Genomic DNA, 15,533 nt, shown 5'->3' on the forward strand with positions numbered 1-15,533 from the left:
TGCCTTTTCAGGGTCTTGGAGAGCTACTTGTTTTCTGGAACTATTCCCTCTGAGCTTGGGCAATTGAACTTGGAAGTCTTGCGAGCATACAATTGTTTTTGCTTCCCAATTTTTTGTTCTTCTTTGTATTGTCTTTTCTTATGGTTTTATTTATACTTGTTTGAGTAGAGCTACATAAAGGAAAATGATATTAATTTAGCCTTTGAAATGACGAGACTGCAGTAATTTTAATGCAAAACAATCTCACTGGAGAGTTCCCTATGGCTCTTATTAGTCTCCCAAAGTTAACTGCGCTGTAAGTGACTAAGTGTGCTACAACTTTATAAATGTAATAATAAACAGTCAATTAGAGTGGCTAAGTCTTGGTGTAACGTTTATTTTCACGTGTTGTGTTGTTCTACAAGAAATGAGCCAAGATATTTTGGTTGAATAATCATCAATACTATGTCACTTTAATCTTGACTCGTGTTCTTTCATTGCAGTAGGATCAGTGGTAATAACTTCACAGGAAATTAAAGATGCCTGAGTTTGACAACTTTTTTCAATCTCTGTGTTCTCTCTTTTATTCTCGGTAATTTATTCAGTAAATCAAGATAACAATGGAGAGCAATAAGGTATTTCATATACAATAAATACCTTACTGTATATCGACTTAGCCTTTTGGATTATTTAATGCTCTTTTTGAATCTGTGCAATCAAGAGATTTCTATTGGCATGTATTGTTTATATCCGGTAAGCCATGAATTTTGGATAATATGTATATATATGTGTGTGAAGAGAATGTGTTGACTACTTTGAACAATTCCATTTTCTACTTCTGCTCAAAATGTTTGCCGAATTGCGATGATTCAATTTTTGTCAGATCGTAGCTAAGACCTCTGCTACTACTACTATGGCTGTTCCTGTGGAAGAAGCCATTGCGGCGCTATCTACATTCTCACTCGATAAAATTGGGGTGAACCTCGATAAAATTGTTGTCTTGCATCCTCTCTTTATTTTTCTTTCTTCTCTTCTGATTGCTTAAACTTGTTGATTGCTTCTGATTTCTGAATGGTTTGTGCATGAGTTCTCGAAGACTTGTTCAACTCTGCATAGATAAAAGTCAGGTCAAAGGTTTTAATCTATCAGCTGAATATTCATTGAACTCTGTGGTCATTTTGGTCCACACACGTGATTGTTGAAAGGTCATTTGTGACCTTGGTTTTGCTAATGAGTCTGTGAGTTGGTGTAGGGCAGAAAAGTCATTTTTTCTTCCTACAGTATGATATAAATATATATATGAACATTTAAGGCACTGCTTGTTTGTGTTGGGAATGATGAATATGGCTTCATTGCAATCAGAATGTGTTACTGTGCTATTACTATTACTATTTATGCTCTTCAAATGCAATGCCCAATCTCGTATACCTCCCCTCGATGAAGGTGATAAATCTCTCCATCTTATATTTGTATATATTTTGAAATAATATCTGGAGAACAAGAAATTATATACCAATCTTGTGCAGACTTTGGTTTTGTTCATCTTCTTTAGTTAATTTATTATTATTATTATGCAGTGGAAGCTTTTAAAGAAATAGCTAAGCAACTGAACAAAAGTGTTAATAGGCACTTCGATGATCCTTGTAATCTACCAGCTTCTAATAATGAATATGCAAATGAAGTCATCTGCGATTGCGCCAGCTCTGCTAATAATGAATGCCATATCTGAAGCTTGTAAACTACTCCTAGCTCACGGCTACATATATATAATCACCATGATAGGATTGGAGTTTTCTGTTGACATGTGTTATATGTGCAGTGATTTTTCAGGACAGAATCTGGATGGCAAGCTTCCATCATCACTATGGAAGCTACCTTACCTTGAGGAAGTGTATGTAAAAACAAAGCTTTGTTCATTCAAATACTTTTCAGTCAGTGTATATATAATACCACTCTTTCTTCTCCCTTGCAGAAATCTACAACGGAACTTCCTCAGTGGTTCGATACCGCCAGAATGGGCTTCAACAAAGTTGGAACGGCTGTAAGTTTCCATTTATCCCTACCATTATTCAAGATTGAGCTGTAATTGATTGTTTGAACAAATGTGGGCGTGCAGGCTTATTGACGTGAACAATTTATCAGGGCCAATCCCTGCCGAATTAGGAAACATAACCACTCTCACATATTTGTATGCTCTTTCTTAACCCATTTAAATTCTCTCTTTTAAACTCCTGTGGTTTGCTAATAATAATAAACTCACAAATTCAGGAGCATGGAGAGCAACTTGTTTTCTGAAACTATTCCCTCTGAACTTGGGAAATTGGTAAACTTGGAATATTTGTGAGAATCCCTAACCTTTTCATCACATCTAGTAGTAAAAAAGTAGTAGAAATGACATTAACTAATTTAGTCTTATATAACTGACATGGTGTGGGTGCAGGAATTTAAATGCAAACAATCTCACTGGACAGTTCCCTCTGTCTCTCACCAATCTCTCCAAGTTATCCACGCTGTAAGTGAAATGACATTAACTAATTTGGTTCAACAATCGCCACGTTAATCTTGGTGACTCATGTTTTCCATTGCAGTAAAATCAGCAGTAACTACTTCACAGGAAGGATGCCTGAGTTTGGCTATTGGAAACAACTTCTGACATTGTAAGAACTGTTGATCTCTTTGTTGGTTTTCAAAATATTTATGAGCAATTTATATTGATTTTACATGCTACTCTCCACAGAGAGATGGAAGCAAGTGGTTTCAGTGGGCCAATTCCTCCTAGTATTTCTACCTTGGCAAACTTAATAGAATTGTAAGTTCTTTTTCATTCTCTACTTTTCTCTGTCTCCTTTAGATCTTATTATATATATATATGTTTGCTAACTTCGTTTGTGATGAGGCAATCTTTGCAGAATTATAACTGACTTAAATGGGGAGAACTTGTCAGATTTTCCCGACTTGAGTAAAATGACAAACCTTTCTATGTTGTAAGCTCCATATATACATAAACTTTTGTGATGGAACTCAACCTAATATTTGATTATTTTTTAAATTATTGGACCATGTTTGAAATTGCAGGACAATGAGGAGCTGTAATTTAAGAGGAAATATCCCTCAATATATTCTCAATTTGGGAGAGCTAACTGCCCTGTAATTGTTCGATTCTCTTGTCAAATTTTCTATTCATATATAGCATTTGTTGTTGCCATGACGCAACAGACATCTAAGATCTTTATTTTGCAGGGATCTTAGCTTTAATAAACTAGAAGGGCCACTTCCAAATTTTCAAAAATTACCTTTGAGTTTGAGTTATATGTAAGTAACTCAAAAATGTGTAGGCAGAAACGATCAAGGAAGGACCAAACTTCATTGGCCCCTTTTCTTTTATTACTCTTTTCTTTATAATTAAACTTCTCTTATGCTATGGTGTTGCACATTGAATAGATATTTAACAAGTAACTTACTCAGTGGGCCTATTCCAGCGTGGAAGAACATATCCGGACATGCTATGTAAGTTACCAAAAATGTGTAAACCAGACCAAAATTACCAAGAAGAATGATGACCTAGAAACCCCAACTCTAAGCTCACTCTTTAACAGAAGATGTAACAAAGAAGATAATTTTGCCAATACAAAAACAAAGTCACTTCAAAATATTTAGCTAATGATGAAGTTTCTTACTGTATTCAGCAACATAGATATATCTTACAATAACTTTTCGGAGATATCTGAACCATCAACTTGTCAAGATTTGTAAGAGTTCCTTTCTTTCTTTCATTTATTTCCATATTCATTGAACCATAATCATTTCACAATTGAATATATTTGTGTCTTAACTTTTTATTTTTTTGATCAGCAATCACTTTCGAAGCACATCTGGTCATGAAAATAGCTCGTAAGCTTTAACAAACAATTGAAACAAGAATAACAATAGTTTTGATTATGATTATACTTTATACTAATTCTTGCTTTGAATATGATTAATATGTAGAACGCTCAGCAAGTGCTTGGCTCCATGTTCAAAAGGTAAAAAAATAAAACAATTCATTGTGTTGACTATAAACCATTTCTTTTGTATATTTTTAACCAACATTGTTTGATCTTTGATGTGTAGATTATTATTCATTGCATATAAATTGTGGTGGAAAAGAAACTACCATAGGAGGCATAAAGTATGAACGGGATGAGGAAGTTGTAGGTCCTGCAAATTTATTCCATAACTCAGCCTACACTTGGGGATTTAGCAACACCGGTCATTTCATTGTTTCAAAAAATATAAGGACAGAATCTATAGTAAATAATGTATCTGAATTAAGAATGAACAACTCTGAGCTCTACACAACTGCACGCATCTCGCCTCTTTCGCTAACTTATTTTGCTCGTTGTTTAAGAAATGAAAATTACACTGTGAAACTACATTTTGTAGAGATAGTATTTAGAAACGACATAACTTTTGAGAGTGTTGGAAGACGAGTATTTGATGTTTATGTTCAGGTAGCTCAATCATTATGCTACTTAATGCAGCTTGTGAACTTATGTTTTACTGAGTTAAGTAAGTTATTATAGGGAAAACGGGAGTTGTCAAATTTCAACATTAAAGAGGAAGCTAAAGGAGTTGATAAGGAATTTATCAAAGTAATTAACGCAGTTGTTGTGAGTCATAACACATTGGAGATCCGCCTCCAATGGACGGGGAAAGGGACAAGGAATGCTCCAGAGCCAGGAAAATATGGGTCTTTAATATCAGCTATCTCAATAGAATCTGGTAATTAAGTAACACAATTGTGTATGTTTTTAATTAGGATGAAATTAATTATTGATTATTTTTGTTCGTCTTTATTACTTATTATAAAGTTATATATGATTAAGTCATTATGTAAAATGATTGATGGACTCATAAATGTTATGATAGTTTATTCTGTATCTTCTCGTATCTTCTCATTCAGGGGAAGGACATTTGAGTAAGACCAAAATCATTATCGGCCTTGTTGTAGCTGTTTCTGTTGGTACAGCATTATTATTTGTTGTAGCCTTTGGTTTGGATAGACGAAAAGCTAAGAGAAAAAGTAAGAATAATATCTATCTAAGCTTCTATTTGTGATTGTTACTGCTTTGAGCATTGCATATCTCATGGTACATGATGTTGGGACCTAAAACTTTGTATTTTTTGGTTGTATTTATTGCTGAATATTATGTGTATTATTGACTTGACATCAGGAACTGCAACAAATAATGATTTGATTTGGACAAGTACTAACTTGAAGAGAGGAGACGATCAACCTGAGCTTCATTTTTTTGACTTGGATAGCATACTAATGGCCACAAACAAGTTTAGTATTACAAACAAACTTGGTCAAGGAGGATTTGGTCCTGTTTATAAGGTCATTTGGTTTTCAATAGTTTACATAGCATCTAATACACTACAATAATAATGGAGAAATGCAGGTGAATGGGTGAGTGAATGAACTAATTAGTTAGCTATGTTTGGAAATTTACAGGGACAACTACATGGGAAAGAAGTTGCAGTGAAAAGACTGTCTAGCAGCTCATCACAAGGCTACGAAGAATTTAGGAATGAAATAATATTGATCTCCAAACTGCAACATAGAAATCTTGTTAAGCTCATTGGTTGCTGCATTGAAAATGAAGAGAAGTTATTAATATACGAGTTCATGCTCAACAAGAGCTTAGATACTTTTATTTTCGGTTAGTCTCTCATCTTTATCCACATTTTTATCCTTCAGTTAGAAGTATATTTGTTGGACATTGTCACTAATTAACTTTTAGTGGTGTGATTTTGTTTCTTATATAGATGATAGAAGAAGGGAAGAGCTTGATTGGGCCATACGGTTCAACATTATTGATGGCATTGCGAGAGGTCTTGTGTATCTCCATCGCGATTCCAGTTTAAGGGTGATCCATCGAGATTTGAAGGCCAGTAATATTCTATTGGATGAGAAGATGACTCCAAAAATTTCTGATTTTGGACTAGCAAGGATTTTTACAGCCACTTTAGATCTAGCAAATACTCATAGGGTGGTAGGAACAATGTGAGCATCATTCTTTTAATTTGATGATTTGATAGTACATTGTTGTTATAGCATCTGACATCTAATTTAGTGGTGTGTTTAATCAATTGCAGCGGCTATATGTCTCCAGAGTACGCATTCAGAGGAATCTTTTCGGAAAAATCTGATGTGTTTAGCTATGGCGTGTTACTACTAGAGATAATAAGCGGGAAAAAGAATACTAGCTTCAAGGATGAGGATCAATACCAAGGCCTTATTGCATATGTGAGTAGTTCACAAAAGAAATCTCTCAAATTGTGTTATTATGTTTGTGTGTGGTGGTGGAAAATTGAGGCTGATACTAATGTAATGAAACAGTCATGGCAGCTATGGAGTGAAGGTAGAGGAATAGAGTTGGTGGATGAAGCATTAGGCGAGTCATATAATGAATCAGAGGCATTGAAATGCATACACATTGGGCTTCTGTGCGTTCAAGACTTTGCCACAGATAGACCTTCCATGGCTCAAGTAGCTTTCATGTTAAGTAACCAAATATTTGATAAACCTCAACCCAAACAACCTGTTTTTACTTTTAAAGCCAGCAGTAGTAGTTATGATCCTTCCACACAAAGTGGTAATAGATGCTCTGTCAATGAGGCCTCTGTATCAATGGTTGAACCACGATAAAAAAGAAAAACTTCAACTGTAAATTATGTTAAATGTATACTGGGCTACACCTACGCTATTCAATATTTTCTTTTAAATTTAATGAACTCCATTTTGTTAAAACTTGAAAGGAAATTACTCTAATGAATGCAACAAAACCAAATGTTCTTTTTGTAGAGTCAGATTTGTACAGTTATAACAATACTCAACTCAAGCACATTATGTTACTAGATTTTTAGAGTTAGATTTGTTCGGTCTCTAGCTGTACTGTGGAAAATCAGTTGAAGTTGTAGCTGTACTAACATATATATAAGTGGCAAGAAGTACTAAAACTGTCATACCGGGTCTTGATTTTCTTGGCTGATTGGAGTGCTAATAAGTAAATGTGTCATTTAAATGGTCCAACTGGTCATTTAATTTTCTTTTTTCGCATACATGCTTCACCTTATGTTGAGCCTGTTGGCTGTAGTTTCAGCAGCAAAATGGACAAGAAATGGGGCAACGTTCAGCTTCTATTCTCTTGATCACAACTGATTTTTTTATACAAAGATATCAACAAAACTTCCCCAATACACTTCATCTCAACATTTAATCTCAGCCCTACATTTGTTTAAATATTAGCCATCCAAAAGTTTTTGCAAAACTCAAAATATAAATAAAACAAATAAATAAATGGCAGCAGCACATTAACTAATATTCTCCCCCTTAAAGTGTTGTTCTTAGTTGTTGAAACTTTGCTGATGGAAATACTTCAGTCAAAACCTCTCCTTCAATTGCTTCTCTAATGAAGTGATGGTTGATTGCAATGTGCCTTGTCCTACTATGAAAACAAGGATTTTTTGCCTTTGCCATTGCAATTGCTGATTTGTTGTCATCGAACAACTCAGTAGCTTTCTCTTGCTTTTCTCCAATATCTTTTAAAATTCTTCTAAGCCAAATAACTTGAGAGGTTGCAGCTGAGGCTGATATATGCTCTGCTTCAGCTGAGGATTGAGCAACTGATTGTTGCTTCTTGGATAGCAAAGAAAATACATTTCTAATTAAATAGCGATTAACGACTTCAATTTGTCCATCAATTTAAGGGTAATAAGTCATGCTAGAATTGAGTGTTGTGCCTTGCATTTTGAAGAGTTTTCTCCAAAATCAAGTCATGAAAATTTTATATTTGTCCATTATGATCGATTGAGGTATTCCATGTATTCAAACTACTTGTTCAATAAATACTCTGCCCACTATAGTTACTATATAGTGTTTGAGTGTAATAAAATGGACCCTGTGGAGGCAAAGATTGGAAAAGTAGCTTACAAGTAAGAGCTACCCCTACAGCAACAATGTACTCAGTCTTTCATTTCTTAGCTTCGGCGTGCCATTAGATTGACCTTGGAAACCACTACTATCCTTCCCTAGCTAGCTCACAACCAAGTTAGAGATTAAGGTAGAACCAGAATTGGTTCTAAACATGTTCACACTTATTAAAGAAAGTGGCGACAAGCCATAAGTTTTTTTTTTTTTTTTTGTAGATTTCAAACCTCCAGAACAGAAAAAAGACTTAAAGTTCATCATCATTGGAGCAGTTTCAGCTTTTTGTCTTCTTTTCATAGGTTCAGTCATTCTTTTCTTTGGTGGAAAAGCTATATTGGAACCAAGGAGTCTAGGGATGAAGGTAAAATATATATTGTCATCAAATTCCTCAAATTGCATGATTCATTATATGCATTGTTGTTATATCAGTCCTAAATAAACCAATCACTGAAAGACTATGATGACATGGCATGGATCAAGCCAGCTCGAATTGGTCACTCTAGAAGATTAGTTATTCTTTCAGTTATTAGTTAAGTTTATTAAATTCTGTTTGTAACTTGGATCCTTGGACTATAAAAGGATGCCTTGTCTTATGTTTTTAAACTAAGTGCAGAAATTAAATAGAGAGAGAACCGGAAGGATAGAATGTTTTTATTGTATCTTGAAGCAAGAAGGTTGAAGATGAAGAGAGAAGAACAGAACTGAGAAACCAAAGGGGAAGCAGAGATCTTCAAGGGAGTTTCCTAAGTGTTCTAAGCTTCATTGTGAATATTGCTCAAGGGAGAAGATCACCATTGTAACAGTTCAAGTTACCTTGAACAAAGTCTTGTAATCTGCCATTAATCATAGTGAAAGAGGATTCCTTGGAAGGAGTTCAAGGGGAATAGGCTCTCTACACATTGTAGAGGAAAGTTCGAACCCCTCTAAATTTACTTGTGTCCGTTATTGTTTTCTGGTTTATTTCTTTCTCTGTATTGCAAATTATCTTCTCTGCATGTTTAATTTCTGGTTTATGTGATTTGTTGGTTTTAGTAATATACAAACTGAGGTTGTTAGATTATAACATGCATTGCTACTTATATTTTTACCAAAATAAATAAAAAAATTATGCATAGGATTTACATTTATGGGGTTGACAAAATAACCTTGAACATAAATAAGTATATCTATTCAAGATTTGTATTTTCTTCTTTGCTCAATTTGATCATATTGCCTCACTAGTTGCTTTATCTTTCTTTAATTTTTCAATAGAAGTCGAATAACATATAAGAAATTGCTATTGTACAGTTCTAGGAGGATTAGATCTACAAACTGGTTTCTTTACCTTTGAACAAATAAAAGTTGCAACTAACAACTTTGATGCTATAAACAAAATCGGAGAAGGTGGATTTGGATCAGTCTACAAGGTATTTAACTCATTATTTTCATGGTATTAAATTGATCCATTCACTTCTCAAATTAATGCCAAAACAGAAGAAATACACTACTAAATGCAAGCCATATTTTTATTGCAGGGTGTGCGATTAGATGGCACTATTATTGCAGTTAAGCAACTTTCTTCAAAATCGAAGCAAGGGAATTGTGAATTTATAAATGAAATAGGCATGATTTCTGCTTTGCAACACCCAAATCTTGTCAAATTGCATGGATGTTGTATTGAAGGGAAGCAACTATTATTGGTTTATGAATACATGGAGAATAATAGCCTTGCAAATTCTTTATTTGGTAAGCTTATTTCTTATATTTGTTCTCTTTCTATGGCTTAGGATTTTGCTACCATGATGAATTGATTGATTTTATTTAATATTTAAAAGAAACTGAAGAAGATCAAGTGAAATTAGACTGGAATGCAAGGCAAAAAATATGTATAGGCATTGCAAGAGGTCTGGCGTTCCTGCATAAAGAACTTTATGTAATTGCAGAGAGTTTTAGAAAAACTTCAATGAAAAACGCAATGAAAAGCTTGATCATAATCAGTGATCAAGATCTTTATTTATAGTTGTTAAGAATGGTACAAAAGCAATCTGTTACAATCAAGAGTATCACTGCTAACTAACTCTAACACTTAATCTGATTGTACAACAACTAACATATAACCACTAGCTAATACTAACTGATAAACAGTATTAGTTATTACTGCATGAAGAATCAGCACTAAAAATTGTTCATAGAGACATCAAAGCCACAAATATACTACTAGATAAGAACCTTAACCCAAAAATATCAGACTTTGGCCTGGCCAAGCTAAATGAAGAAGAAAACACCCACATTAGCACCAGAGTTGCTGGAACTATGTGAGTTATATCTTTCTCAACATTATGATCAATTACTCCTATAATTAATGATACTATTTAACAAGTAAATTATACATGATTGTTTGATGAATGGTTATGGTTCTTGTAGAGGATATATGGCCCCAGTATATGGTCTTCAAAAGGGATTGTTATTTGTTTTGGCTCATGCTCTTGACATTGACACTTTGTGGGACATTTTAAAACAGAGGACTACAAACCAAAGTCATTGGTATTAACTTCATATATTGTTATATCTATCCATTTGCTTTCTCTTAATTGTTGTTGTATACACCAGTTATTTAGTCTGGTATGGTTGAAGCCTGGAACTTAATTTCAGCCTCTGTTTATTTTTGATCGCATGCATGCATTATCCATTTTACTACGTACACATCATGTTCCTTGAATTCTTTTTAGTAAATAGTAATAGTAATAGTAAAACTAACTGTAACATTAACTTTCAATGCAGTAACTAATAATAGAAGAACTACATGTCCCCTGCTTGGAACTACTTTTTCATATACAGAAAAAGGCCTCGTCAGCAATAAGGCCATGATACATTTTTTTGGTTTCGGCAATAGGCTTTCAAATCAAATGGAATAACACAGCATCATAATATCTTTAGATTTTGTTGTTCTCCTTTTTAAGTGAAACATGGAAGTTTTTGTAAATTTTAGCTAGAATTTTATTATTATGACTTTGATTCTGCTAAATAACAAAGCAGGTATGCATATATATCTTTGAATTTGACATTGTTCTGCTTCTGTGTTTTGGTTTGGCCAAGGTTTATGGCTCTGGTAGAACAATACAAAAGCCTATTTATAGTGATTATGGAAGGTTGATTAAGGAAACAAATCAAATAATTTAATTACTCTCCTAACAAATCATCACTCGTGATAAAATGACTGATGTTGTTGTCCAAATCAAATGATCTGGTGAACTCTTTCTTTGTTTAACCTTGGATGTAGGATAACACATTGTGATCTGAAGCAAGTAAACCTGGTGTTCTTCTCTTCTTATTACTCTGTATTTCTTTGTTTGCGTTTCTGCAATAATTTTTCAGAGTTTTGTCATTTGTTTGTTTGTTGTATTTGTGTATTGGCTGTTTGGTTCATGTGTGTGGAGGTGCTTTGGCATCAAAGAGTTTAGTATTAGTATAGAGATCCTTACAATAATATTATTCTAGTTGCTAACGAAGTTGTAGAAGAGCGGCTACTGCAAATCAGCATCATCTTTTGGATTTTATAAATTGTAGAGAATTTAAAGGGTCTAGGGGGTTAAGACAAGGCAACGAACTAAGTTTTAATAATGTGCTAAACTATACCTACCATTCATGGATTTCTTGTAAGTTGCTTTAATGTATGAGAACATTGGAGTAGTAGTAACTCCATCCAACTGTTAGAGTATACTGTGTGTTATTAGTTGGTAATGGTGTTAGTTAGTTAGTTAGTTATGTGAAGGTGTCAGTCTTGTATAAATACATTTTCAGTGTAACAGAGTAAGGCAATAATACAGAATAATCATTTTCATCAAATGATAAATCAGAAGAAGAAGAAGATACAGTAGAGAGGGGAAGAGGTCCATAATTCAGATAGTGAGAAGTCTGCGAGTGATGGCTTAGAGAGTGAGAGCTGAGAGAGCTGGAAGTATGAAAAGTCAGAGGTTAGGAAAACAAATAGGCCATAGATATCATGAGTGCAGATCAAAAGAAGTTATTGGTTGAGAAGTGTGGTTTTGGTTCCCTACTGGATCTGGAAAGGCTAGTAGTAAAGGGTCCACAGCCAAGATGGAGATATCTGGAAAAACAAGTATCCAATAAACAAGGAAGCCTTTGAGGTTGGTTGTGATGGGGATTAAAGATACAACTGAGGAGGTGAAGAAAAAGCTTAAGTGGCTTAGAAAGCTGTAGAACAAACAGGGGTTTGCCTCCTTCTCCTCCCGTACCTTCTCCTTGCTTCACCCTCTTCATTTCTCCTTTGAGGTTTTGAGCTCTAGGTGTGGATTCAAGCTAGGGAAAACTTAAAGGCTGGGTTGGGGACTTGGTTCAGCTTGTAAGGGAGGTTCAAAACAGATTTCAAGGTGAGTTTTGGCCATTTTGCACAGCTGGTGCTCTGTTTTCGTTTAAGTTTTTAGTTCATGGTTTTTGATGTGGGGAGTGAGGATTAAAGGGAGTTTTTATGTTGTTTTGATTGGGGTTTGATGAGGGTGAGCTATGGGTGTTATTTGGGGATTTAATTGTGTGTTTGGAAGAGGTTTAGAGAGGGTTTGAAGGGCTGGTTTGAGAGGAAAGAGCTCAGGGAAAAAGACTGGTTCGTGTGGCCGACTTAGCCATTCTGGGCTGAGCGCCGCGGCGCAGCAGGGGAGCGCCGCGGCCCTTGACGTCTGGCAGATGGGGAGCCTCTCTGTTTGGAGGCGCGCCGCGGCGCAGCAGAGGGGGGCCGCGGCCCTTAAGGCCAATTTTGCTAAAATGTGGTTTTAAGCTTAGGGATTCAAACCATAGGCCTCGGGGTTGGATCTAGTACTCGGTTGGGTGGTATTTGACGTCTCGAGGGCTGGGATTTGGGTTAGGAACCCTCGGTTATCATTTTTTATTGATAAATTCTATAATTTGGTTATGACCAGGTGACCGTCAAGGATTTTAAAGGTTGATCGTTCTCAGGGGTCGTTCATATAATAATCCTCACTCGAACCAGAGGTAAGAAGACAGTGTATGAATACAGTTGCACCCTGCATAGGTATATGACATGCATGGTTTGATATTGAGGCATGTTGGTTGATTTATGTGGGCATGGATTGCATGTTAAATGATAGTGAACGCTAATTACCTGTTGGAGACACTGACTAGTCAGGGACCGACTCTAAAGTCGATGATCACGCATTGAATGGCTCTATGGCATTAATATGGGACCGACCCTAAGGTCGAAGAACTTATAAGCGCTTGCCTGGTCTACTACCAGATGACTATAGCCAAGGTATATGACCCCGGTGACCGGTTGCCACGAGGCTAAGGGACGTTGTCCATAGTTTCGACTCTAGAGTCGTGAGGAAGGTTATGTTGGTGACCAATCACCATGCACCTGTCCTGAGCGAACTTACGAAAGAATCACCTATTAGTTAAGCCCTGGTGACCCTATTGTCACATGGCTAGAGGGAGCAATGCTCATTATTGTGACTTTTGGCTATTGTCACCTATTTGTTGGACTGATAGTCCTAAATGGTTATTATGATCGTTGTTGATATTATATCATGTTTTATTATGTTTTCTTGCTGGGCCTTGACTCATGGGTGCTATGTGGTGCAAGTAAAGGAAAGGAAAAACTTGGCCAACCTTGAGTGGAGAGCTTGGGCGATGTGATGTACATACAGGGCCGCTTGACTGCCACGGTCAAGGAGTTTTCGGAGGGACTAGGGGTTTACCCTATTTTTGCCGCTTAGGCCGGCGGGGATTGTAAATTTGAAACTGTAGCGACTCTTTTGTATTATGGGCATCTTGTAAACATTTTAAAAGGCTCATGAGCAGTTTATTTACTTAATGAAATGTACCATTTCCTTTTTATTGGTTTTTCACCTTAACCTGTTAATGGTACCTAGATCACGTTTCTAACCAAAGGACTCGGGTAGCGAGTCAAATTTCCGGTTCATTGTTCACTGTAACTGTTCTGGGGTAACCAGGGCGTTACATTAATCGCACTCCATAGATATTGTTAAAGGAAAGAAATAAAAAACAAAGAACTCATTTAGTAAGCAAATTATTCAAGTAAGTATATATATATTTTATAAAAACTAAATAATCATCATTACCATCAAAGATTGGAAAATTAGAATTTTTCCATACAACACCTTGAATAAAAGCTTTTAAAACAAATATTAATCTTAACATGATGCATGAGTTTCTTTTTATATCTCTACTATATAAAAAGTGTCTAGATAACGAAAATTTTTAATTTTAACGATTTGTTTTGTTAATTTTCACAAAATATTCTAAATATTTATTGGAATATATATATTTACAACTACTAAAAAAAATATTTAACTAGCTAAATCACGTGATCAATAGGTACCGTTCACGTGACTCAATGGGTAATAAGGGTACCCCTATTATCCTTGTATTCAACACATATAACACAATCCTCTATAATAATTATCTCATTTCAACCTTACAAGTCACTTATTCTGCTGTTAATTTTTTATTTCAACTTTTTAGTCAAATGTTGTCATTAAAAATACATACTTGAGTATATATTTTTTTTCATGGCATTGTAGTTACGATATTCAACCAACAATTTTTTTTTAAAAATTAAATAGTTTATAATATTAAAAATAGGTTGTGTATTTTTTTTTAACACCAAAACTAGAATAACTAAAACTGTAAACTCTTCCGAATTACTGTATTCTTTTTTTGGTCGGAACTATACGACCGAAATATTTGTTTGACAGTATGTAAGAATTTTTTTTATAAATACAAATATATATTTGTCAAATTTTGAGTGGGAGCCTTTAGTAGAAATGTAAGGAATGACAATATATGTATAGGACAATTCTTTTATAGCCTTATTGGTAGGGCTCTCGGTGTTTCTTGACCCGTGAATAGTTTTCAGCGTAACTTTTTTTTATGACTATGTATATTGTAGCTATTTAAAGCATCTTGCAAATTTTCAAAATTTTTTGAATAGTTTACAGTACCGAAAACTAGGTTCAAACATGTTGTTTTCCACGCGCATAAAAAAACTTAGTCATGAGTGCAACAACATGTTTGAACCTAGTTTTCGATACTGTAAACTATTCAAAAAAATTTGAAAATTTGCAGGATGCTCTAAATAGCTACAATATATACGGTCATAAAAAAAATTGCGTCGAAAACTGTTCACGAATTGTAAACACTGAGAGCCCTACCGGTAAAACTTAAAGTGAAGCCATAGATTAATTCACCTTTATATATATATACACTAATGATACATATATATATATATATATATATACAAAATATGCAGCCAAATATTATATATAGGAACATGTTAGTGTTTTTTAAAATAATAGATTTTAGTTTTAATAAATATAATGACTAAACTGATATATCAACATTTATAATATTTGACTTCTTGAGTGGTATCATTACTCTATATATTTGTATTTTCTTATGAATTATAATTAAAAAATAGAATATGGGCTCACACGTGGTTTGGAATTCATTAATCATACAAATAAAATAGTATCATATATAATATATAATATATAGATGATTACTTTGTGCTGCAACTAATATCGTTAAAAATGGCATCTTTATTATCTAG

General features: G+C 34.5%; 1 protein-coding gene across 1 annotated transcript in view; it reads left to right on the forward strand.

Annotated features, from left to right (window-relative positions):
* Nucleotides 1-15,533, forward strand: part of LOC133801482 (probable leucine-rich repeat receptor-like serine/threonine-protein kinase At3g14840) — a 44,725-nt gene that overhangs the window by 703 nt on the left and 28,489 nt on the right. Inside the window, exons 3-20 of the mRNA XM_062239697.1 lie at nt 12-1,422; nt 1,557-1,870; nt 1,952-2,020; nt 2,096-2,167; nt 2,248-2,319; nt 2,420-2,491; nt 2,568-2,636; nt 2,717-2,788; nt 2,889-2,963; nt 3,055-3,126; nt 3,220-3,291; nt 3,421-3,486; nt 3,666-3,728; nt 3,832-3,870; nt 3,967-4,001; nt 4,090-4,469; nt 4,542-4,740; nt 4,922-5,041. Coding sequence (XP_062095681.1) covers nt 1,614-1,870; nt 1,952-2,020; nt 2,096-2,167; nt 2,248-2,319; nt 2,420-2,491; nt 2,568-2,636; nt 2,717-2,788; nt 2,889-2,963; nt 3,055-3,126; nt 3,220-3,291; nt 3,421-3,486; nt 3,666-3,728; nt 3,832-3,870; nt 3,967-4,001; nt 4,090-4,469; nt 4,542-4,740; nt 4,922-5,041 — 1,804 coding nt within the window. The 5' untranslated portion in view covers nt 12-1,422; nt 1,557-1,613. The remainder of the gene's footprint in view (nt 1-11; nt 1,423-1,556; nt 1,871-1,951; nt 2,021-2,095; nt 2,168-2,247; nt 2,320-2,419; nt 2,492-2,567; nt 2,637-2,716; nt 2,789-2,888; nt 2,964-3,054; nt 3,127-3,219; nt 3,292-3,420; nt 3,487-3,665; nt 3,729-3,831; nt 3,871-3,966; nt 4,002-4,089; nt 4,470-4,541; nt 4,741-4,921; nt 5,042-15,533) is intronic.

This window comes from Humulus lupulus, chromosome 9 (genome assembly GCF_963169125.1).
Source record: "Humulus lupulus chromosome 9, drHumLupu1.1, whole genome shotgun sequence".
Taxonomy (NCBI): Eukaryota; Viridiplantae; Streptophyta; class Magnoliopsida; order Rosales; family Cannabaceae; genus Humulus; species Humulus lupulus.